Here is a 27135-nt window from a genome sequence, read left to right as displayed (position 1 = left end):
GGGGGGTCAGCGACCAAATACATATCATTTTGGGGGTCCTTGACGTGAAAAAGTTTGAGAACCACTGATATAGTAACTTACGTTTTTTTTCAGAAAACTCAGGTCTGAATGGTTTCATACAGTAGACTTAATACAATATGACTAGTACATGTGTGCAGTGGTTGGTTGGTGGTCTCCATTGAAACATTCAGACCCCCATGGTGTCGGGTAGGACGCCTACCGGGTGACACGTAGTACTGCCTGAAGCTCAAAGTTTACGCACTGCAGCTTTTTAACCGAAAAAAAAAAAAAAAAAAAAAAAAAACGTGGCCAAAAAAGGCAAAAATGACAAAAGTCTAGAGATGGATTGTTGCTCCATCTCTTTGCGGTGTGAAGAAGAGATGGAGCAGGCCTTGTCTCTTCTGTTGTCTAAAATGGCTATTGATTTCCTCTGTGGACTGGATCTATATATAGAGGCTGGGGGCCGATGGACGGGGGGGGGGAATGCCCTCTGGCTTTGTCTCTGGCGATTAGTGACAATACAGAGCAGGTTTGTCAAACACACGAAGACAACGGCAGGGCTTGTCTCCCGTCTTGTGTAGTTTTCTTTTTTTCTCCTTATTCAAAATGTTTCACTCTGTGCAAGCTTGCAGATGGACTATTGTTTAGTAGAACTGCTATTTTGTTGAACGTGTTTAAACGGCCTAAACTTCCTTATATTTATTCCTGTATTTAGTTACAGTGGTGGAAAGTACATCTACTCAAGTACTGTACTTAAGTACAATTTTGATTGGTATTTTTTACTTTACTGGAGTATTTCCATTTTTCTGTAATTTTACTTCTACTCCACTACATTTCAGAGGCAAATATTGTACTTTTACTCCACTACATTTATTAGAAAACTTTAGTTACTAGTTACTTTGCAGATATAAATTATTATATTATAAAACACACATTAACCACTTCAGCCCTATTTTATACATATCTATTTGAAAATAGCCTATATACAAGCTCACAACGCTCACAATCGCTACACGTTGCGACCTTGTAGATCTGCTATTTTCAAACATTTTAGTACTTTTACTTTCGGTACTTCAAGTATATTTTTGATGCCAAAACTTTTGTACTTTTACTTAAGTAACATTTTTAACACAGGCCTTTGACTTGTAACAGAGTATTTCTACATTGCAGTATTGATACTTTTACTTAAGTAAAACACAAATGGAGTACTTTTCTCCACCACTGCTTAAGCCCTGTTCAAAATGTTTCACTCTGCAAGCTTGCAGATGTTACTGCTATTTTAGCGCCTATATACTGACATGCCCAAAACACGGGAGGGAGGGATGCCAGGTTTGAACGTGTTCAAGCGGCCTAAACGCCCTCATATTTATTCCTGTGTTTAGTCATTGGTAATGGCGTGGAACAGGCCAGGGCCTCATGTAAACGCTTCAGAGGGGAGGGTGTGTTGACGATGCTGTCGTGCCAAGCCAGTCCGTGGGGGACAAGGCCACCAGCGGGCCGCTCTCCCCTCCCGGTGGAGGCTATAGCTGCGTGTTGACGGATGTGATGCATCCACCCTGTTTGTTTAGAGCTGCTCTAATAGAATTGCATCATGCTGGAGAGATCACCCAGGAGAGGAGAGGCTGACCCTGCTCTCCTCTATGTACCCCAGGGATGTTAAAGGACAACTTTGTTTTTTTACAACCAAGGTTTATGTTTTAGATTAAAGGAGGAGTTCACCCAAAACACGACTCATTTTCTATCAATTACACACCCCATGAAGCCCTGATTTCATGGATTTATTTTAGTTTTTGTGGCATTCCTAAGACAGTAATTTGATGACCGGGTGTATTTCCGGTAGGAGACACAAACAATCTACTTTGTGTCTCCTACCGGATACATTAGCCGGTAGGAGACGGGAATCAAATTATTAGCTTAGGCATGCGACAAAAACAAAGAATAATCCATGGATTCAAGGCTTCATAGGGTGTGCAATTAATAGAAAATAAGTCATTTTTTGGGTGAACTCCTCCTTTAAAGTAAATAAAAGATGAGCGTTAAAAAATAAGTAAAAATACTGCTTTCTATAGTTTTAGCAATTTTCGCGATCTTTTTTACAGTGGGCGGGGGCATTCTGTCCGGTGGCTAAATATGTCTTTTTTACACAATAACCCGGCGTTTTCTTTATTATTATTTACAGTAGCTCTTCTAGCCCCCAATAACTCACATCTGGCCATCAAAGACCACAGGACCTTTTTTTATTGTGTAAAAAAGGCATATATAGCCACCGGACAGAATGCCGCCCACTGTAAAAATATCGCAAAAATTGCTAAAACTATAGAAAGCAGTAAATGAAAAAAAAAATAACACTCATCTTTTATTTACTTTAATTACAAGCTAAAATATAAACCTTGGTTGTAAAAAAACAAAGTTGTCCTTTAACAATTCATCTGTAATCGATGAACTACCGTTAAAGGACAACTTTGTTTATTACAACAAGGGTTATTTTATTAGTTTGTGATGAACGTATAACTCTTGTTATAAGTTTAGGCCAAAACGTGAATCTGCCTGTTACAGCGCCACCATGAGGCTGATTTAAAAAAATGTAGGGTGGCATTTCCTCCTTGGCCTAGTGGGGATGTGCGTACAAAGTTTTGCGGAAATGTGTTCATGACTATTTACCAATGGACAGAGTGTCCCCACCTCCCAGTTAAAAATCACTAAAATCACTTTAACGATAGAAAGCAATACATGATTTTTTTTAACACTCATCTTTTAATTATTATCATTACAAACTGATAAAATAACCTTTGTTGTAAAAAAACAAAGTTGTCCGTTAATTTTGATTTTATTTATTTTTTTACTTTTTTTTTTGGCTAGTGAAAGTTATGGTATGTGTGATATGAAATGTGAGCTTACCATAATCACAGTAATCCTTAAAGGTAGGGTAAGTGATTTTCTTTGGTTAAAATAAGTGTTAAATAGCTCTATATTCTGATAGCACTCATTGCTATAGAGTGTTTGTTCAGTAAAAGGAGTCTCCTTGTCTCTCCAGGTCTTTATTAAACAGAAAATGCGTTTTTGTTTCAGTTTCAGTTTAATTTCCAATTTTATCCAATCAGGATACTGAGGATAGAGAACTCAATCAGGATACAGATTAAACAAGTGAAATTGGAAGTGATGACACTAAGAAATGAGCAGGCAAAATTGGAACTGGAACACTATAAAAATGAAGCTTAAAAATGGGTACTCTCCTGACTGGCTGAGATTTTGACACCTACCGGAAAATGTATTTTCTGTTTATTAAAGAGCTGGAGAGACGGGGAGACTCCTGTTACTGAACAAACACTCTATAGCATCAGAATATAGTGCTTTAACCTTTTAACAAAATACTTTTTGTTATAACCAAAAAATATCACTTACCCTACCTTTAATCATATTCCATCATATTCAAGGGCTTTTGGAGAGAAATGAGACAGACTCCATAGATAGAGCACTGCAGAGGAGAGGTGTGTGTGTGTGTGTGTGTGTGTGTGTGTGTGTGTGTGTGTGTGTGTGTGTGTGTGTGTGTGTGTGTGTGTGTGTCCAGCTGATGCTCGTTGACGCTCGTTAGTGTTAGATACATCCAGGCAATTATGTTTCTGCACACATTTTCGGTTTCGGACACACATTTTCCTTTTGGTCCTAAAAAATGCGGCTTATCAATCGATCAGTTAATCGATCGATAAGGTTATGAATGATCAATTAATGAATTAATCGATAATTTTCATCCCTAATATACCCGTTTTTGTATATATTATTTCTTTCTTTCTCCCTCCATCAACCTCATGTTTGACCGACTGTTGACCGTGCATTCTTCTTTTAAGCCATTCAATCCGGGAACGTATCTACAAAATGTCTTCTAAATCCTAACAGTTTTCTGAAAACCATACGCATGCCTATAATCAGTGGTTCTTAAACTTCATGTTAAGGACCTCCAAAATTCTATGTATTTGGCCACGGACCCCCATCTCAAAATATTTTGTTCCAGGGGGGACCCCCAGAAGCAAAGACATGAGTTAAAATGTTCCCTTTTAAAAAAAAAAAAGCACAAACCTTCGAGATTTTTCAAAAATAGCAGATCTACAAGCTCATAGCGCGGCACTCGGTGCCGTGCTATGAGCTTGTAGATCTGCTATTTTTGAATAGCCAAAGTATAAAATATGGATAAAGTGGTTACACATGGGTTTGAATGGGTTATTCATAATTCTCATGTTTACATGGTCTTAATTGTCTAATTAAGAGCTAATTGCATCACCTTGACATTTGGTTGTTGTGATGAAACATATTATCATTTAAGCAATAAATCAGGAGACGCGGTGGTATATCGTGATTATACTACAGCCTTAAAGCCAAATAATCAAGTTTAATGAATATATATCTCTCGTACAATTATGACCACATAGACTTAAATAAGTGTAGCCGTGATATAACGTTGATATATTATGGTCTCCCCTCCAGTGCGTTTTACCGTACTGATTTATAATCAATAACACATTCAAACAGTCTGCCAACACGGTTCACCCACGGTTGTAACTCAAAATGTAATTTTAACAGTTAGCTACGCCGTTTAGCTGTTAGTGATACTGATACCTGATCTATGGTTGCTAACCAAAACCTCTTACACGCAACATGGGTTAGTAACGCGTAACGTGGGTTAGCATGATTGATTCACTTTCACATGATTGACACTAGGGCTGGTAAATCAATATTCAATATTAAAATATTCCTCGAATATGGAGAACTCATTTATATTTGAATATAAAAAAAAATATTCGATATTTTTTGTTTATTTTTGAGTGGTGCCAGCCACTCCTACACTTTGACTGTGTGTGTGGGTCCGTCCGTTTGAGCACGGCCTCAACAGCTGCAGCTGATTGCAACACAAGGATGCAACCACTTACACTAATTCAAAGGCACCACTCTCTTCACACTGGGTGTGATCTTTTTATGTTTATTTGACGGACAATACAATACTTGTATCAAGTTATAAGAACAGACAAAATATATTTTTCCATGGATCCTAGCACTTGATACATTGTTTTTTTTTGTATTGTCCCTGTCAAATAAACCTTAAAAAAAAAGAATTATGATATTAGAATACATTTGAATATTAGCCAATTTTTGGACCAATATTTGAATTTCATTATCCTAATTGACACGAAAAAAAGAGTGTTCTAATCCTCATTGTTCTTCTCTCTGTGCGTTTTTTGCTCCCACAGTGGACATCAAGCCAGAGGTAGCGCTGGTGGTGGAGCCCGTCTCTCCGTTGGACCTGCGCACGGACCTGCGGATGCTGGGTGGGCCCGGCGGCGCGGGGGACCCGGGGATGTGGGAGCGCCAGCTGCAGCAGGAGCTGCTGCTCATCCAGAAGCAGCAGCAGATCCAGAAGCAGCTGCTCATCAACGAGTTCCAGAAGCAGCACGAGAACCTGACGCGACAGCACCAGGCCCAGCTGCAGGAGCACCTCAAGGTGAGCTGGAGGGGCTGGGCAAATAGGCGCTATGCACAGCAGCCATATTGGGAATGAATTGGGCCCCTTCCTTTTACTTCCTTCACAGGTGTTACCAATACTACTAATTAAGGCCCTGTTCCATTTAGTGTGGCATTAGTGGTTGTCTTATTTTCAAGGACCCCCATAACTCTGAGAGTGTACAAATGGAACCAAATGGACCCTTACGGGTCCATTTGGTCCCATTTGTACACTCTCAGAGTTACAGACCCACCATAAGGGGCCATTTGGGAACCAAAATGGAGTGTTTCTAGTGAGCCAACATGCACAATATCAGCACCCAGAATGACCAGAATGGAATAGAGCCTTCATTAGTATCATTGGTAACACCTGTGAAGGAAGTAAGAAGAGGCCCAATGTCTTTCCAATATGGCTGCTGTGCATGGAGCCTATTGAACCCATTAAAAACCCAGGGAAAACATCTGCGTCATTTTAGATTTTATCTGCCTGTTCAAAAATAGCAGATATACAGGCTCATAGCGTGGCACCGAGTGCCATTTTGATGCCAATACTTGTGTACTTTTACTCAAGTAAATTTTTAATTCCGGACTTTTACTTTTACTTTAAAAAAAACTTCTATATTGCAGTATTGATACTTTTACTTAAAGGTAGGGTAAGTGATATTTTTTTGTCATATATTATTTGTTTGTTAAAAGGTTAAAGTACTATTATTCTGATAGTAATCATTGCTACAGAGCGTTTGCTCGGTCACAGGGGTCTCTCCAGCTCTTTAGTGAACAGAATATTGTACATTTTCAGGTTTTCAAGCCAATCAGGAGAGAGAAAATGCATCAGTACTTTTTCCACCACTGATGATACCTCACACAGAAATCGATTAGTCAATCGCTAAAGCGACTGCATTACATTTTCCGTGCAAAATGTATTTGTTTTTGCTTCGTTTAGTGTGATCTTCACACTGTCTGACTGGCGTATATGTCTGTGTCGTCTCTCAGTTGCAGCAGGAGCTCCAGGTCATGAAACAGCAGCAGGAGCTGGTAGAGAAGGAGCGTCAGCAACAACAGCAGCAACAACAACAACAACAACAACAACAACAACAACAACAACAACAACAGCAACAACAGCAACAACAGCAACAACAACAACAGCAGAGCCTGCAGGAGAGAGAGCAGGAGAGACACAGGAGAGAGCAGCATGTGTCCAGCCACAACCTGCGAGGCAAGGAGCGCTCCAGGGAGAGTAAGAGCTCGCCACCGCCACCGGCAACTCCACTTTGTCATAATAGGCTGGCTCTATGCAGAGCAGCCATATTGGAAAGAAATTGGGCCTCTTCTTACTTCCTTCACAGGTGTTACCAATGATACTAATGAAGGCTCTGTTCCATTCTGGTCAGGGTGCTGATATCGTGCATGTTGGCTCACTAGAAACACTCCATTTTGGTTCCCAAATGGCCCCTTATGGTGGGTGTGTAACTCTGAGAGTGTACAAATGGAACCAAATGGACCCGTTCCATTTGTACACTCTCAGAGTTATGGGGGTCCTTGAAAATAAGACAACCACTATATGCCACAGCCTTAATTAGTATCATAGGTAACACCTGTGAAGGAAGTAAGGAAGGGGCCCAATTCATTCCCAATATGGCTGCTGTGCATAGAGCCTATCACACCGCCGTGCTAACGGCTAGCTTGGTTAATTCCACTCTTAGCGTGATCACACAGGGCAGCGGTGTTGGGCAGGTTGCCGTGCCGTTAGTCAGGGCGGTCCGTTTGTTCCAAAGTACCAATCGGTCCGGCGGCCTCCCCATTATTATACCTAACCCCTATCCCTGACCTCCAGTGAGGTAAAGTAACTAAGTACATTTACTCTAAGTGCTGCACTTAAGTAAAACGTTGAGGTACTTTTAGTTTACTGAAGTATTTCCAATTTTTTTATGCTTTTTATTTTACTCCCACTACATCTCAGAGTCAAATATTGTAATTTTACTCCACTACAATTATTTCAACACTTTAGTTACTAGTTACTTTGTAGATTTGGATTATTATTACAAAACATACATTATCCCTACTTAAACTTTGGCTATTTTAAAATAGCCGATCTACAAGCTCACGATGCATTGTGAGCTTATAGATCTGCAATTTTCAACAGATTTTGGGACTAGCTAAACCGTCGGATGTTGGCGTAATTGGCGGACTAATTAGTCAGTCTAATGGGCAGACTACTTTAACTACATGAACCCTAGCGTCCCTATTCTGGGGCAAACATTTGGTGAAAATAGTCGATTTACAAGCTCACAATGTGAGAGATTTGGTGCAGAGAGGGAACAAAGGGAGCAGACTTAGTATAGAGCCCTGGTGGTAGCTAGCCAAGTAAAAATGTAGCTAGCTGCTAGCTAAGTAAAAATGTAGCTAGCTAAGCTACTCGTTGCTCTTCATAAAAAGCAACTGAGCTACACTTAAAGCTCTCTTTCAAAATAAGTACCTATAGCTACACTACAAGTTACTTAGTAAAAGTATACCTTGCTGCAGTGAAGCTTTGTATCTAATGCAGTTGGTAGTGTGGCTAAGGACATGTTATGACATCGAGGGATTGAATAAAACATGACTGTAAAAAGCTACAAATGGATAGACATGGAGAATTCTCTCTTTGATGTGATGACAAACTGCACTCTAAACTCGTCATGTTGAGATATTTTATGTCGATGTGCCACACTTGGGATGCAGTGATGTAGCTTTTGTAAAGTTACCCTCCTTAACATGGTGAAGAAACATAACTGAGCTACTTGAAAGCATCAGGTAGTTGTGAAAGTAGTGAAGCTACCCACAAGCTGCAGGGAAATGTAGTTCAGATACAGGCTACTGCCCAACACTGCTGCTAAGGAGATATTGTCGCCGTGCCGCTCGCCGAAAAGAACCGAAACCACTTGTTGCTAATGTTCCGCTGGTGAGCTGTAGAGGTTATAAGCTCAGAACCAGTTGAGAGCCCGTCTCTCTTAGAGCAGTTGTGAGGTCATGAGAGGTCTTCTCACAGCATAAACAGCTCTGTATCACTTTGAAGGCAAGAAAAACAACAATACATATAATTTAGTGCCATGCTGATATACAGCTAGGCTCCATTCACAGTGAATGGGAAACTGACTCTGTCAGCCTTTTAATCCAAATGAGCTATGAGTATGATTTAGTTTTGCATAGTCTATATTATGTTACTTTACAATACATGTTACTATACATTATTACAGTAGTGTGGTGTACTATAGCATGTTGTAGTGTACTTTAGGGTAGTGCATAGATAGTACAGCTGTCTGTCTCAAAATACCCTTATCTTGAGAAAATTGTTGCGGTAATTGTCACATGTCCATATACTCTCATTCATTCTCTGTGTAATGTCCCAGATTAGAGGGTGGGGTGAGCTCTTCTTTCATGCTTGCGGCCATGGCAGCCCTGCGGGGAGAACGTTCAATGACACAGCCTGAACTTACCCGGAGGCAGCAGGGGAAACCACCTGTTTTTAAAAGCTCAAATACAGCGACGTAGTCCTTTAATCAAACCCCCGAAAAAACTAAAGCAAAAAACAAACCAAAATAAAACAAACAGTGAAGATGATTAGGTGCAAGTGATATCATTAAACATGATGGATGCCGTCGGTTGTAAATCTTCCATCCAGCGTGTTTTGGTCAAGGGCCACTTAGCCCGACAACAGTGGCGTCCAATTACGTGTGATGGAGGGCAGAGTGTATATATGTAGAGCATGGTATTATTCTAAAGACCACAATGCTAAGTTCGAAGAAATAACACAGTGCTTCGTTAGAGGTAGTGTCCCTAATTAGCCCCAGCCCCGGTCCCTAATTAGCTAAATGACTTGGTGTTGTGTTAGGGTTAGAATGATAAGCTTCATGACAGGGCCTGGCATGTAGGAACACGTCATGCCATGCCATGGTGAGGTACAGACATCCTGCACCTGTAAGCTTCACATGTACTAGTGCTCAGGCTGTTAACGCTAATCAAGAAGCATTGCTGTTCTTATTGTCGAAATATATACTCTGATATTTAACTTGAGTTAAAGTAGCAATACCACAAATACCCTGTTAAAAGTAAAAGACACGTATTTGATTGGCATATATGCAGAAGTTTTCAAAATGTGTTAACATGTTTCAACAATAGCCGATGTACATGACTTTGTGGATCAGGTATTTTGGAAATGCTAAAGTATAGGGCTTAATTGTTTCATGTATTTTTGTTGTTGTGTAGTAATCATCTAAAGAGACATGTACTGCAGTAGAAGTACCCTATAATGTATTGAAGGAATTGGAATATTATTGTTCTTGAATATATGTACTTAGTTACTTTCCAACCATTGCTTATTGGGCCTTTTAACCATGCTCTCCAACCCCGATCCCTCCAATAGGCTCTATTCACAGCGGCCATATTATGAAGACATTCACAGGTGTTACCAATGATACTAATGAAGGCTCTGTTCCATTCTGGTCAAACAGAGTCAGGGTGCTGATGTTGTGCATGTTGGTTCACTGGAAACACTCTGTTACACCAGTGGGTCTAAAGTTGGGGTCCAGGGACCCTCATGGGCTTCCAAATGGCCCCTTACGGATGTGTAACTCTGAGAGTGTACAAATGGAACCAAATGGACCCGTACACTCTCAGAGTTATGGGGGTCGTGGAAACCACTGTGCTACACTAAATGGAACAGAGCCTTCATTAGTGTCATTGGTAACACCTGTGAAGGAAGTGATAATATGGCTGCTGTGCATAGAGCCTGATAACAATTTTAAGCCTTCAAGCATTCTGTGCTGCCTCACAACGGGCCGCACCTCATGCCATGTTTTGTCAGCCCACTAGGGGGAGATGTGCCTACATAAGACATGGCTGTTCTCAGAAATGTCAATTCAGTGATATAAATAGTACATGTTATATATATATATATATATATATATATATATATATACACGGTACAGTATATGATGTTGCATAATCCCTTACGTGCGCGGGGGACAGCAGTGGGATAAGTATAGCACATGGAATGACAGTGAAACATGCTCAGAAACCAATTGTAAAAACGGCACATTTTTAGATGATGTATTCCACATGCGCTGTAATATGTGATCATGTTGGCCCTGAGCCGCCGTGTAAAGCCCTCGGGCACTTTGGAAATTATGGATTATTTTTTACGATGATGAGCAGCAGTAGGGCACACACGGGCACAGCGCCGCGGTTAAAGCGTCGCTAACTCGGGAGCATTTGTGAGAACAGTTAAAGCCACGACGGCATAGGCAGTACATTGGAGTGGTGTAAAGTACCTAAGTACTGAAAGTACTGTGCTGTGCTTAAAGGCACTTTTGAGGAATTCTTACTTTACTGGAGTATTTCCCATTTTCAGTACTTTTACTTCTACTCCACTACATCTCAGAGGCAACTATTGCACTTTTTTACTCCACTACAATTATTTGAAAACTTTAGTTACTAGTTACTTTGCAGATGCACATTATTATATTATAAAACATACATTAACCACTTCAGCCCTATTTTATACATACTGTAGGCTATTTGAAAATAGCAGATCTACAAGCTCACTGAGGCGCATTGTGAGCTTGTAGATCTGCTATTTTCAAACATCAGTACTTTTACTTTCGGTACTTTAAGTATATTTTGATGCCAATACCTTTGTACTTTCACTCAAAACGTTTTGAATTCCAGACTTATACTTGTAACAGAGTATTTCTACATTGCAGTATTTATAGGTTTACTTAAGTAAAACATTTGAGTACTTTTTACTGAGAATTTTACTGTGTGTTGGTTAGGCTGAAGGACACACATGGCTCTTAAGCATGTGCGTGTGCGTGTGTGCGTGTGTGTGCGTGCGTGTGTGTGTGTGTGTGTGTGTGTGTGTGGAAAAACAAAAGAATAAAGTATGCCGGAGAGAAAGGGTAACCTCCATCCCTTTTGTCTCTGACCCCTCTGGTCTCACAGGTGCGGTGGCAAGTACCGAGGTCAAGCAGAAACTCCAAGAGTTTCTGCTGAGCAAATCGGCCAAGGATCCCGCCGGCAGCGGAGGCGCGCCCCTGATCCACCAGTCCAAACTGTGGTACACGTAAGTACCCTCTCCGCCGGCGTCAACCTCCCGAGGTGTTCGTTTTGTGCAGTCATACACATGGGGAAAGGCTCCAGCCGTTCCTGCAGCTGGCCCGGGTTCGAATCCGATCCAAGGCTCTTTTTTTGTTTTGTTGCTGCATTTCATCTCTCTGTCTCTCTGTCTCGGTCTGTCTCTCTCCCTCTCTCTCTCTCTCTGTCTCTCTCTCACTGTCACTGTGTGTGTGTGTGTGTGTGTGTGTGTGTGTGTGTGTGTGTGTGTGTGTGTGTGTGTGTGTGTGTGTGTGTGTGTGTGTGTGTGTGTGTGTGTGTGTGTGTGTGTGTGTGTGTGTGTGTGTGTGTGTGTGTGTGTGTGTGTGTGTGTGTGAGTGAGTGTGTGTGTAAAAATAGACCCTTAGGGGTCTCCTGGCAGTGTTCTGTTCAGGCCGTGTGTAATTGGGCGTTTCTGTGTCGTCAGGTCCTCTCATCACATGTCCCTGGACCAAAGTTCTCCGCCTCTGGGAGGAGCCTCGCCTACCTGCCAGTACACCCTCCCCTCCCCCGTCGAGAGCAAGGACGACTTCCCCTTACGGAAGACCGGTAAGAACGCCACGCAACGCAGCGCACGCCCGCATCGCGCCGCGTCGATGCGCACAAACGCGCTCCGTTTGAACCACGGAAACCAGTGGTTCTCAAAGTTTTTCATGTCAAGGACCCCCCAGATTGACACTTATTAGCCCCGCGGACCCCCATTTGAAAAGAAGACAAGAGAAGATTTTTCATGGCTCTAGCAGTGATTCCCAACCATTTGAATTTCAAGTACCCCCCAGTTTGACATGCATTAGGGCTACGGACCCCCATTTAATGGCATTTCTATCTCTGGGACCCCAATTTATATTGTAAAATCAATGTTAATTTAACTCTGAGAGTGTACAAATGGAACCAAATGGACCCATCAGGGTCCATTTGGTTCCATTTGAACACTCTGAGTTACAGACCCATAAGGGTCCATTTGGTTCCATTTGAACACTCTGAGTTACAGACCCATAAGGGTCCATTTGGTTCCATTTGAACACTCGTAGTTACAGACCCATAAGGGTCCATTTGGTTCCATTTGAACACTCTGAGTTACAGACCCATAATGGTCCATTTGGTTCCTAACTATCCATCATTTAGCTGGGGACCCCCTGGAACTCCCTCAAGGACCCCTGGGGGTCCCCGGACCAATGACGTAAACAACACCATGTATACTGTTGTCTTTTTTTCCCCCCCTCTACTCAAAACCTCTGATTTACAAGCCGACAAACACGTCTCGTTATGAGCTTGCAGATCAGCTGGACACTATAGGCTCCATGCGGTTAATGTACACTCCCTCTGTCACACTGCATGGTATGCTATGCATTCAATACATGCACGCGCACACGCACACGCACACACACACACACACACACACACACACACACACACACACACACACACACACACACACACACACACACACACACACACACACACACACACACACGCACTGATAAGTTCCTTTTAGTTCACTAGCATTCACACTAAACGTCCTCAGTGTCAAGTCAACCTCTACCGTTGTAACTCTGACCTTTTTGCCGCGTTCGCAGCGCCGTCTTAGCAGCCTCTCGGAGTTCAAACGAACACCTGGGCTATAGCGTCACATCCGCGTGGAAGCGAAACGTCTGCGTTCCATTAGCCGCGTCTCAATCACCGCGAACGGGCTTATTAATACAAAGAAGGTGCTGTGTCAGTCAAGAAGTCTCCGTGTGTATCTTAAAGAGCACTCGGTCCAGGATGCAGATAACCCTCTTAATGACATCAGTTAGGCTCATTAACGACCCCTGACCTCCCCCCCCCTCCCCCCTCTCCTCTCGTCCCCTCGGGGCGCTCGAGGAGTTTTGAGTCATGCCAGACGGAGCCTGTAACCGCTAGCAAAAGCCACAGCCATTAATTACTCTATTCTTCACTCACTCGATCCTAAAGCCACCGTAGCAGAACACGTGCAACAACAGAGGCGAGCCTCGGTTGTCTTCAACCCCGTTTAATGCGCTCGCAAAAAGAAAACGGAGAGAAAGGGAAGATGGCTGACGTTTAAATTGCCCCGTTAACTGAACAATAAATTGCCGTCGTTTAAGAGGAGTCACTCATTTGTCCTCAATTTAGGGCCGGGGGGGGGGGGGGGGGGGGGGGGGGGGGGCGGGCACAGTTCCGAGGCCCTCTTTTGAGCAGTTTAGTGGTAAATGGGAAGGAATTAAAGGGGATTAATTTCTCCTGAGTTATGGGCTTTGCGAAACTATTTTGAAAACACACATATTCCCACCGAAAAAGCAGCTCAGGTTTGTTGGTACAAGGGTTTGAGGGAAGTCTTCGGGGGACGCTTGTATAAATAAGAATTATACCTCCCTCTCGGGCCCGGGCTCGCCAGCAGAGCGCTCGCCAAAGCTAAAACGAGGGCTTCGTAATTCGGCGGTGAGGTCACCTAAATGACATTATGTACTTTTCCCCACTCTGTGTCTCTTTTAATTACATTGGCCAACGATTACACTTGTTGAACTGTTTAACTGCGGGCCTGTCATGTCGCGTGTGTACACAATTCAGAGATCAGGCCCCCCGAGGAAAATTACAATCTGGTAATGTAAAAGGTAGTCCTCTGTGCCATTACCGGGGGTCTGCGGTGCCCGGGATAAACGCTAGGAACGGCACATGAAAGGGGACGTTTGTTGTAGCATTCTTTTGAAGAAAAAAAAACGTCTTCAGGACAGGCCAATAAACGCCTCGCAATGTGTATATGTTTTGGTCCTCTGGACGCTTGCCTTTCAAACCCAGGTGGTAAGGAGTGGCCTAATGACCAGTTAACCCTTTGAGACCGGCGGGAAACGCATCTGTGTCATTTTAAAATCTCTGTGGCAATTCAAAAATAGCTGATCTACAAGCTCATAGCGATGAGCTGGTAGATCTGCTATTTATTGAAAAGTCGTGGAAAAATTGAATCTATTTTTTACACCGAACATTTGACAAATGTCTTCTAAATAAAGAAGTATCAGTGGAACTCAAACTTTTTCATGTCAAGGACCCCCAAAATGATATGTATTTGGTCGCGGACCCCCATCTCCAAATATTTTGTTCCAGGGACCCCCCCAGAAGCGAAGAGTAAAAAATGTTCTCTTAAAAAATATATATATTCAAAGATTTGCACACATTTTCACGATTTTTCAAAAAAATAGCAGATCTACAAGCTCATAGCGTGGCACTCGGTGCCGCGCTATGAGCTTGTAGATCTGCTATTTTTGAATAGCCCAAAGTATAAAATAATGGTTACACAGATGCGCGTTCCCGGTCTCAATGGGTTAAAAGACGGCTCTTTGAAAACACAGCAGCCGTATCGTTTACCTCCGACAACGCAGTGCCAAGAAACGCTGTGCCTCCGAGCGCTCTCTGTTTTCAGCCTCGGCTCTCAGGCAGCGGCATTTGTTTTCTCTCCTCCATTATTCACAATCGAGTGGCGGACAAAGTACTCAACGGTCCCCAGTACTTGCGGTCAAAGTATAGATACTCCTGGTCAAATGGGACTCAAGTTGCACCGTCAAATTTGTACTGGAGTACTTGCTTTAAGAACATTATATTAGTATTCAAAAGTACATTTTGTTAATATCAGTGCGTTGCTGTAATAACAAAAAAAATACATTTCTTCCCAAAGCAATACAAAATAGCAGATCTACAAGCTTGTGGATCGGCTATTGTCACTATATTTGTTATAGGGCTTAAGAGGCTTATTCATAGGGTACTTTTTCCCCCTTTCTATAAATGTAGTGGAGTCAAACGTACAGCATTTGTCTTTTGAAATGGAGTGAAAATCCTCGGTATCCCAAAAAATACGAACGCTCAAGTAAAGTGCAGATACTTAACCCATTAAGACCCGGAACGCGTCTGTGTCACTTTAGATTTCTTTTGGCTATTCAAAAATAGCAGATATACAAGCTCATAGCGCGGCACCGAGTGCCGCGCTATGAGCTTGTAGATCTGCTATTTTTGAAAAATCGTGAAAAAATATTTTTTATAATTTTTTTTTCAAAACACTTTTTGGATTTAGAAAACATTTTTTTAGAATCGGCCTCAGGTCTCAATGGGTTTAGCACAGTACTCAGAGTAAATGTACTCCGTTACTGCTGCCCACCACTGCGATGGAGTGATCTGTGCATTCCTGAGCGGAGCTGCCTGTGAGCTTAGCGGTTATTATGTGCTGATATATGAACAAAAATTAAACAGAGAAAAAAAAAAACCTATTCCCCGTAGAGAAAATATTTCCCCAGCCCCCCTTTTTTTGGATTCCAGAATCTATATGTGGTCATTTCCTGTGCAGGGGGGGGCGCTCCCCCCCCCCCCCCCCGCACTTCCTGCCGATCTTCATTAGAGTCCAGTGAGAGGCTGGCACGCCAGCGGGAGGAGGAGGAGGAGGAGAAGGGTTGCCATGTCCGCTTGTTATAAGCCAGTTTGGCTTGTTTTTTTTTAAAGGAGCTACACCATGAATTTAAAAAATAATAATAATATTTGATATCATATTGTTTATGTCCCTCAAACGTTTTTCAAAAGGTTTGAGCCTAAATCAAGCCTCAGATATACTCATTCCAACTAACTTCTCTCTGGCTTATAAAGCACTTTCACCTGCAATACCACATTGTCCTGTTTGGCACGGGGCGCTATTGAGCCAGTTTGTATGCATGTTATGTCCTGGTTCTGTGTGGAAAAAGTAAAAAAAAAAAATAAGAAAAAATGTATAAAAAAATAAAAATGAATTTTTTTTTTTTTTTTTTTTTTTTTTTTTTTTTTTGGGTTAGAACTGAAAACTGGGAGGAATTGTTCCCAGACGTGACGTAGGGTGGGGGAACAAATCTGACGGACTGTTTTCAGACCAATTTACATGAAAACCACAGATAGCCTATGAAAGCCTGCATGCTCAAAGTCGGGTATTTGTTGGAACAGAAGAGAGGTGGGGGAGACCAAAAACACACAAAAATGAAGAAAAAGTTAAAATTCATGGTGTAGACCCTTTAACCCTTTTTAAGACCTGAGGCTCATTCCATCCTAAGAGTTTTCTGAAAAAAAAACGTATGTTGCTATAATATCAGTGGTTCTGAAAACGTTTTTCATGTCAAGGACCCCCAAAAATGATATGTATTTGGCCGCCGACCCCCGTCTCAAAACATGTTGTTCCAGGGACCCCCCCCCCAGAAGCAAAGATTTGAGTTAAAAATGTTCGCTTGAAAATACATGTATTCAAAGATCTCTTTTTTTTTTTAATCACGATTTCTCAAAAATCTACAAGCTCATAGCACGGCGCTATGAGCTTGTATAGCTGCTATTTTTGTGTGTCGTTCTCAAAGCCGACCCCCAACTGAAAATATATTGTGCCAGGGACCCCCCCCCCCCCCCCCCCACACACACACATACAAGATATGTGCATTTCAAATGTTTCATTTTCTTATCAACATACTATTTTAAGTAATTTAACTGGGAACCCGCACGACCTTATTCCCTTATTTTGGGCTTCTTTTCGTAGACCTGTCCGCTCGTTTGTCTCGCAAAAATCTGGCAACACTGAGGAGGAGGAGGAAGAGGAGGAAGGGGGAGGGAGGGAGGAGGGGGTGGGGGTGGGGGTGGGGGACACACAAAGCTGGTGTTGTTCCTGTAGTGATAGCTGATTGACAGGTGCTACTGAGCTAAAGAGGTCTCGTAACCGACAGGATGAACTTAAAGACAGGCTCTGTTTGTTTAAGTAGAGATAGCCCCCCCGCTGACAGCCCCTGGAAAGTAACCTAGTACCTTTTACTCAAGTATCACACTTCAAGTACAATTTTGTCTTTGGCTTTTTCCGCCTTTATTTGATAGAATACAGAGTAGACTGACAGGAAATGGGAGAGAGAGAGAGTTGGGGAGTGACGCGCAGCAACGGTCGTCGGGATTCGAACCCGCCGCGACACGCCCGGACCGCTACGTCAGCCGCCCGGGCCTCATAGGCGGATATTGTTACTTTGTATATTCCGATTTTTACGGCAAAACATACCTTAACCAATAAAGCCCTATTTTGGACTTTGGCTATTCAAAAATAGCTGACCTATAAGCTCTCATGAGCTTGTAGATCAGCTATTTTCTAAAGCTGTTGACACATTTTTGAAAGATTGTGACCCTTTTACTTTAGTACTGTAAGTATATGTTGATGCCAATACTCTTGTACTTTCACTCAAGTCAAAGTTTGGACTTTTCCTTGTAACAGAGTCTTTCTGTTTTGTAAGGCGCTGTATAACATTGCATCTATTATTATTATCATCATTATTCATCTGAGTACTTCTTTGCACCACTTCCCGCTGATAAAACCCAGCGGAGAAGACAGCGGCGTTCCTCATCGGCGCTCCCCGCCGCTCCCCGCGGCTTCATTCGGCCAGAGGGTCCTAGAACTGTCTCTCCTCTTGGAGGGGCTGATGTGATCGCGCTCCATGTAAAACTCAAAGTTCCTCATTCATGACGTACTTTAAAAATAGTCCCTCGGTCGGAGCTCGATCCGTTTCCGTGGGAAGCAATAAACAACTATTGCTGCTTTTTTTGCCCCCCCCCCCCCCCCCCCCCCCTCTCACTGCAACATGCTCTATTCACTTCAGCAAGAGCAGAACATGTGTTGTCATAATGCAGTGGTTCTCAACCTTTTCAGCCCGTGACCCCCCCAAAATAATCATTTTTGAACTGGGGACCCCCCAAAATAATCATATTTGAACTGGGGACCCCCCAAAATAATCATATTTGAACTGGGGACCCCCCAAAATAATCATATTTGAGTTGAGGCATTACATTATAGTTTGACTCGGTTCCACAGGTAAATATTGTGGAAAATAGCCAATCTACAAGCACTGTGCACAAGTGCTTGTAGATCAGCTATTTATAAATGTCTTGCCTATGTCTTATATAATTTGATAGTATTTTTTGTTCATTACTTTTAATGCAGGAATCGTCTTTTTTAATTTCAAATCTTTTATTTTATTTTATTTTAGGTATTAAAAGTCCTTAAATTGTCACTTTAATGTCATCTGGGGACTCCCCAAATATCATGTGTGGACCCCCCTGGGTGTCCCGACCCACAGGTTGAGAACCACTGCCATAAGGGACCGTTTCAGATGTTTGCTTTGTTTTTGGAAAGTTTTTGAAAACTCAACTCAAAAAGTGGGTGAAATTCTTTGTTGTACAAACTCCATCATTTGGAGGTTTCAAGAGCTGGGGAAATAAACAGGTCAGATACAGTATGTCAAAAATGAGCAGTGCAAAATACATGCATGATATTACATGCATAATGTGCATGGTTAAAAATAGCAATGGAATGAGGCATTTCAAAATGGCAGCACATAACAGATATACATGGTTCAAAGAAATGGCAATAAAAAAAGCCAGTTAAACGTTTATGGCTGATCCATGAAATATGAATTCATGTTGAAGCCTTGTTGATAACGTTGTCTTGCCCCAGTTAGCAGAAGCCAACCACTATAGTCTTGAGGTTTTGCCTGTAGTCAGTTCATTGTTAACCCAAAGAAAACTTGGCTATGTGTAAAAAAAAAACTAAAAAAAAACATGAACCGGTAATTTGCACGTAAACTCAATCCATGCTTGTTCCCCGTCATGACAAATGGATTTAAAGGACTTAAAGGGATATCTCACTTTCAGAAAAACTTTTGGTGATTTTATCATCTACTCAAGCCTTTGTGAGCCCCCCAGACTGTTTTTAAGTTTCTCGATTCAGTATTTAGATATTTGATTTTCATTTTATCAGACACGCCCCCTTCCTATACAAACCCATTGTAACTTCAAACTCCATTTTAACCATGTTAGATTCATCAAAAACACCCGTCCTTGGTTCTGGTGACTCACCCTGCCCTCCTAATGCGTGAGGGGGCCGTGTTTTTCCGAGATTTGTTTTCATGTATTTTATTTTATTTTTTTATTGTATTTCATTTTTTTCATTTTCCAAAAAAAATATTAAAAATACATGAAAAAAGTAATCGAAAAAACACGGCCCCCTCGCGTATTAGGGGGGCGATAGGAGATGGGTGAACCAAGGACGGGTGTTTTTGATGAATCTAAAAATGGAGTTTGAAGTTACAATGGGTTTGTATAGGAAGGGGGCGAATGATAAAATGAATATCTAAATACTGAATCGAGCAACTTAAAAACTGTCTGGGGGCTCACAAAAGCCTGAGTAGACGATACAATCACCAAAAGTTTTTTTGAAAGTGAAATATCCCTTTAAATGCATCTATTTTAGTAGTAAAAAAAAAAACTCCTTTGAAGAAACAATTTGAATGTGTATATGTATTTGTCTCATCACATTAACAGATATGTTATCCTCTTGATAACAAGACAGGGGCAGTGATGCCCTTGACTTTGCCAAGGTGACGTGATTAACTTGTTTACTGGCCATATATCCTCTTTGTGCCATGGCCAAGGGACTAGAATAGATGGGCCTAAAAGAGCATGTGACAGCCCCGAGGCAAGAATAGATGCAGCTTAACAGCCATTCCAGCCCTGTGCGCGCAGTCAACATGTAGCCTACATGTCCATTCAGCAGGTGTAACAAACCTTTACAAATGGCTTTCTGGAAAAGGGAGAGGAGGAGAGAAAAAAACGAGTCCAATCTGGATGAACCACTTTATTATTAACCCTGGCGTGCCTATTTTGGGCACGTCATTACAGCCTTTATATTTAGAGCTGTTAATAGCTCATTCAACATGCAAATCCCGGGCAGTGCAAGTTCAGAGGGCCAAGCAAGACCATAAATTTCCTTTTTTGTTTTATTTTTGGTACTTTTTTCCCCCAAATCCCTATACGTTAGTACCTGTTTTATCGTGTTATTTTTTATTCTTTAGTAGTGTCTCTTTTCCTGTATCTGTTTTGTGTTTCATACTACGATAGCTGCCATGCCAACAGAATTTCCCTCCTGTGATCAAAGGTCTGTCTATCTACAGGGGAAAAAAGCCTTTTCTCATCATTTTTCTAATTTGAAAATCGCTTAAGTAGACTTAAGTGATTAACCCATTAAGACCTGGAACGCATCTGTGTCACTTTAGATTTCTTTGGCTATTCAAAAATAGCAGATATCCAAGCTCATAGCGCGGCACCGAGTGCCGCGCTATGAGCTTGTAGATCTGCTATTTTTGAAAAATCGTGACATTTTTTTTTTAGATATTTCTTTCCAAAAAAAGGATTAGTTAGGATTTAGAAAACATTTAGAAAACATTTTAAGAATCGCACTCAGGCCTTAATGGGTTAAAGTCAACTTTGTGTTGCCTTTCCCCATGGCAAAAAAAAAAAAAACGTCGCGATTTGATCTCACTTCAATTTTAACTGAATGAAAAAAGAAAAGAAAGTGATTCAGAGGAATTTAATTTGCCAGGCTTAAGACGGCATTTATGTTGTTCCTTGGGGAGGATTGCACCTTAACTCCGGTTAAGTACTGTGTCAGCACAGGGAACAAAGCCAAACACAGCAAAGGGCAACAACAAAAAAAATAGAAGAATTAATTAAGTCCCATTTCAACCCAGATTTATTCAGGTGCGAGGTACGATCCGTCAGTCCCTTTCCCTACAGCTAGAACACAAGACTGAGTTCCAGCCACCAGCCAGACTTTGCTGTGACAATCCCACACATAACCTGTCATCTTAATGGACCCAGGCAGCCACATTGACAGCACGGGGGAAAAATTCACATGGAAGTGAAGATAGCGTAACACGCTCACCTCGCCAAAAAAACCTACCGGCACCCGGCGTGCTACTTTCAAACGTAATAACGTGATTGATTTATGAGCCTGGCACATTGGCTGGCTTTTTTTTTTTTTTGGGGGCGGGGGCTTGGCAGTCTGTCAGCGGTGACCCAGGTGTTTAGCGTATAGACATAAGCAGTGGTGTAAAGTAACTAAGTACATTTACTCCAAGTACTGTCCTTTTAAAACAATGTTGAGGTACTTTTACTATAGTGGAGTATTTCCAATTGTCTATACTTATACTTTTACTCCATTACAATTTTTTTTCATTTATTATTACATTATAAAACATACATTAACCACTTTAGCCCTATACATAGGCTATTTGAAAATAGCAGATCTACAAGCTCACAACGCGTCGCGATGCGACGCGTTGTGAGCTTGTAGATCTGCTATTTTCAAACATTTTAGTACTTTTACTTTTGGTACTTTACGTACATTTTGATACCAATACCTTTGTACTTTTACTCAAGCACATCTTTCGCACTTTAATTTACTCAAGCACATTTTCTATTCTGGACTTTTACACGTAACAGAGTACTTCTACATTGCAGTATTGATACTTTCACTTAAGTAAAACATATTGAGTACCGTTTTCCACCACTGGACATAAGCCCCGATTCATACAGCATCGTAAACGACGCCGATCTACAAGCTCTCACAGTGCATTCGGAAACGCGACGCATCGTGAGCTTGTAGATCGGCTCTTTCCGCCACGCGGCGTATATATAGCGTAAACGAGACATGAGACACTGCCGCAATCGTTGCCTCCTGTTGCATCGTTGGGGGGGGGGACTTTTCATTTTTTTCCCTCCTTATCCCATGGTGACCAAGCCGAGAGAGAGAGAGAGAGAGAGAGAGTCTCTCCCACGCTGTCTGGTCGTTTCCCGTGGCGACTGGGGGGGTGGTGGCGGGGGGGGGGGACGCGGCGCTTTGGTGGCAAAGCGGAGCGGGCGTTTGCCGTTTTATAAATAGAAAAGCAATCAGGGCAGCGGGGCGTGAAGCGGATTCACGCTGCTCCCCGTGTAGCGCTCTTACTCCTCTCCTCTTCCATCCATCTCCCATGCCTCGTCCCTGTCCCCCCCCCCCATCACACACACACACACACACGCGCGCGCGCAGGATTAGAGGTCTATGCCACGTTATTTAATGGGGAAGAGGATTTTTTTCCCCCCCGTTTTTTCCCCCCCCGCGCTTGCTTTTGACAGCGGCCAAAAATAGCAGCATCTGACCCAATCTCCCGCTGTTTGTTCCTTCCTTCCTTCATTGCTTCGTTTCGGCTCTCCTCTCCTCTCCTCTCCTCTCCTCTCCTCTCCTCTCCTCTCCTCTCCTCTCCTCTCCTCTCCTCTCCTCTCCTCTCCTCTCCTCGCCGCAGTTTCTTTTTCCCCTCGCACTTATCCAGCAGCGCCCGTGTATAACAGCAACACACACACACACACACACACACACGCGCGCGCCTAAAGCGCCCTTCTCAATTATTGATCCGCTGTAAATAATTGAAGCGTCCCCGGCTATTGTATAACAGGAGGTTTACATAACTTCCAGTTGAAGCACTGTGTTACCAGCTCTCCACCGTGGGGGGGGAGAGAGGCTGGCTGAGCGGTCGCTTTTTTTCTTCTTCGCGTACGGGGGGTGTGTGTGTGTGTGTGTGTGTGTGTGTGTGTGTGTCTGCGTGAGAGAGAGAGAGAGAAGCTTTAGCAGTAAGGACTCCAGGGCCAAAGGGGTTGACGGGAACTCCTTGTTTGGGCTGGTGAGTCACTGGTCCCCGCGGGAGTCGGTGGGAGCGCGCGCACACACACACACACACACACACACACACACACACACACACACACACACACACACACACACACACACACACACACACACACCCGCTCCGAAAGTCAAACGAAACACTTCCAGCATGTCATCAGCCCTCTTAAGTGCTAGCTTGTTAGCTACGTGTGTGCCGTGCTAATTGCTGTCATATTCGTACACACACACACACACACACACATGGTGGGTCATCAGTGGGGTTCTAGGGTTGGTATCCGGAACTGGAGCCAGCATTGAGGAACCCGGAATTGGTTCCGTCACATTTTAGAACGGTTTCCGGAAACCGGTTCATTATCACACTGTCAGAGCTGGTACTGTGTGTGTGGACTTCATGTCTGCTATGATAATACCAATACCACTGGTTGTCAAAAATGTTTCATTTCAAGGACCACCATAACGCTGAGAGTGTACAAATGAAACCAAATGGACCCATATTGCATGTTGAAGCGCGTCGTGTGCTATGTAGATTGGCTATTTTTGATTCAGTGTAGAGGGAAACAAGTGAGGGGGGGGCCTAGTATAGACGCCTGGGAGACAAACGGATACGTCAACGCTGAGGATTTTACTGTGTGACAACCACACAATAGGCTCTATGCACAGCAGCCATATTGGACAGAAATTGGGCCCCTTCCTCGCTTCCTTCACAGGTGTTACCAATGACACTAATGAAGGCTCTGTTCCATTTAGTGGAGCACAGTGGTTCTCAAACTTTTTAATTTCAAGGACCTCCATAACTCTGAGAGTGTACAAATGGAACCAAATGGACCCGGGAGGGTCCATTTGGTTCCATTTGTACACTCTCAGAGTTACACCCTCTCAAGGAACCATGAGGGTCCTGGACCACACTTTGAGACCCACTAGTATTTCTAGTGAGCCAACATGCACAATATCAGCACCCTGACTCTGTTTGACCAGAATGGAACAGAGCCTTCATTAGTATCATTGGTAACACCTGTGAAGGAAGTCAGAAGAGGCCCAATTTTTCTCCAAAATGGCTGCTGTGCATAGAGCCTATTTCACTCTTCAGAACCACACAATTTGACTCTTCAATTTCACCCGTCTATGTCAAAACAAATATGTTTTGACATAGAAGGAATTTGACTTGGCGAGGTTGGCACATTGCAGCGAGCAGCAGGGAATTATTAGAAATATTCAGCGGTGGAAAAAAGTATCAATACGGTAATGTAGAAATACTCTGTTACAAGTAAAAGTCTGGAATTCAAAATGTACTTGAGTGAAAGGACAAAAGTATTGGTATCAAAATGTACGTAGAAAGTACCACAAGTAGTCATTATGCAGAATGTCCCATTTCAAGTTTTCAAGTAATAACACTATTTTCAAATGGCCGAAATGTATATAGGCCTGAAGTGGGTAATGTATGTTTTGTAATAATAATCCAAATCTACAAAGTAACGAGTAATTCAAGTTTTCAAATAATTGTAGTGGAGTAAAAGTACAATATTTTCCTCTGAGATGTAGTGGAGTAAAAGTAATGCGAATTGGGAATACTCCATTAAAGTAAAAATACCTCAAAATTGTACTTAAGTACAGTACTTGAGTAAATGTTCTTAGTGACTTTACACCATTGGAAATATCCACCCACAGCATATCTAAATCATTTCTGCAAACTTATTGTGTAAATTTTTGACACCGACATGGCTAACCAAGCTGTTACATGGCACAGTTAAGGCCTTCTGATTGGCTAGGCCTAGGGAAGCCCCATGCATTGTTAAAGTTGATTTAATTGAAGCCCCTTTTGGAGTTATGGAAAGAATAACGCAGGGATACGTTTCCAACTCAATCACAAAGCGAAATGCAACACTAAATATGATTTATACTCCTTCGCGTCTAGAGCAGGGGTCTTCAACGTTTTTCAGGACAAGGACCCCCTACCTGAGAGAGAGAGATGAAGCAGGGACCCCCTCTATATTGTATAAAATTGTGTTCCAGGTTAAACTTTTAAACCTATACCTCTTATGCCAAAAATAGCCGATCTACAAGCTCACAACGCCTCGCGCTAAGTTCTCCTCAGAAAAGGGATGCTACGGTTCAAGTAGTTAATGTAAAAATAAATGTTTTGGCGGCCCCCTCTAGTAACTCTGAGGACCCCCTAGGGGTCCCGGGCCCCTTGTTGAAGAGCCATGGGTCCAGAGTGTCGGACTTGCCAAAAAAGAACAGATCTACAAGCTACAGTTTTGTCGTTAGCTTCCATGTCTGTTCTTTTTTTTGACAACATCATCTACACTGCATAGTATCAGTATACATTAGACTTGGTTAGAAAAAAAAGTCATTTTGGGAGGTGAACTATCCCTTTAAAGCTCCATTCCTTTTTAAGATAACCCATCCATTGCGACTGAACCTGATTGGATGAATCATATTTTTTTTGGGGGGGGGGGAAATTCAAACGTTGCGTCTTGAGAAAATACTTCCTTTCAGAGAGTAGTTCTTTGAAACAGTAAACCTGACCACCGGGACAGGATACGTGTGAGTCTGGATCCATTCAGTGTGTGTGTGTGTGTGTGTGTGTGTCTCTGTTTTGCATTAGGAGGGGTGGGGGGTGGGGGGGTCTCCTAGCTGAAACATCTGCCATGTTTTTGTGTTGGTTTAACTGCTGCTACTGTATCAAACTGTGGTCAGCCGGGGCGGCAGGTAGCGGATTCCTTCACTTAGAGCCTGTGTGTGTGTGTGTGTGTGTGTGTGTGTGTGTGTGTGTGTGTGTGTGTGTGTGTGTGTGTGTGTGTGTGTGTGTGTGTGTGTGTGTGTGTGTGTGTGTGTGTGTGTGTGTGTGTGTGTGTGTGTGTGTGTGTGTGTGTGTGTGTGTGTGTGTGTGTGTGTGTGTGTTGCTCCGCCTAATTTGGTCCAGATGAGGAAGTGGAAATGGGCCCAAATCCTGACTCACTTAATTTCTCTGAAAAACGGACCCTCTGAATAGGCTCTAGGCACAGCAGCCATATTGGACAGAAATTGGGCCCCTTCCTTGCTTCCTTCACAGGTGTTACCAATGACACTAATGAAGGCTCTGTTCCATTTAGTGTAGCACGGTGGTTCTCAAACTTTTTAATTGCAAGGACCCCCATAACTCTGAGAGTGTACAAATGGAACCAAATGGACCCGGGAGGGTCCATTTGGTTCCATTTGTACACTCTCAGAGTTACACCCTCTCAAGGAACCAATTTTTCTCCAAAATGGCTGCTGTGCATAGAGCCTATTGCGCCCAGAACCTGAACATCGGCGCACGTTCAGAGCAGGAGGATGTTATTTATTTCTTTTTTTGCGTCATATTTATATAGAGGTGTTCTTCTGCATTTTGTTTCAGATTTGAGAATGGGGTGATAAAAAGGGGGCTATACTTAACATGATATTTTGGAGGTCCATAGTGCATTGATTCTCAAAGTGGCGTCCGGGGGACCCCTAGGGGTCCTTGAGGGAGTTCCAGGGGGTCCCCAGCTAAATGACGGATAGTTGGGAACCAAATGGACCCTTAAGGGTCTGTAACTCTGAGAGTGTGCAAATGGAATGGAATGTAAATCCCGTCTCGGGTCCATTTGTGTCTATGTGTACACTCTCAGATGTAAATGAACGCTGTGGTGATTTCACAGTGTTCCTTTTACGGAGAAACGCTAAAGAGACACACCACTCAGTCCATTTAAACAAGTCATCTCTTTTATTCCCCGAAATATAACCGTTCTCCTTCATGATGAAGGCCTAAACAACGTCAGGTTTATTGTGTGAATCAAAGAAAATGATTGTTTTTGATGGAGCTTTGCTGTGATTATTAGAGCAACATAATATAGAGTCTGATACGTCTACCAAAGGAGAAAAGATCAGAGGACGTATGATCAACCTATACTTTAATGTCTGTTACAAAGACAACATGTTTAGACGGAGCTGGCCTTCCTGTACATTCATCCAGTTAGTTACAATCGCTTACAAAAAAA

At 42.6% G+C, this 27135-nt stretch overlaps 1 protein-coding gene across 1 annotated transcript in view; it reads left to right on the top strand.

Moving 5' to 3' along the window:
• The window catches only part of hdac9b (histone deacetylase 9b), a 79613-nt gene that overhangs the window by 29241 nt on the left and 23237 nt on the right, over positions 1-27135 (top strand). Inside the window, exons 2-5 of the mRNA XM_084053180.1 lie at positions 5241-5491; positions 6484-6727; positions 11467-11587; positions 12044-12165. Coding sequence (XP_083909306.1) covers positions 5241-5491; positions 6484-6727; positions 11467-11587; positions 12044-12165 — 738 coding nt within the window. The remainder of the gene's footprint in view (positions 1-5240; positions 5492-6483; positions 6728-11466; positions 11588-12043; positions 12166-27135) is intronic.

The sequence above is a fragment of the Gymnoscopelus microlampas genome (assembly GCF_963454915.1).
Source record: "Gymnoscopelus microlampas genome assembly, chromosome: 3".
Classification (NCBI taxonomy): domain Eukaryota; kingdom Metazoa; phylum Chordata; class Actinopteri; order Myctophiformes; family Myctophidae; genus Gymnoscopelus; species Gymnoscopelus microlampas.
Note: the sequence above shows the minus strand (reverse complement) of the source record. Positions and strands in the feature narration are given on the sequence as shown.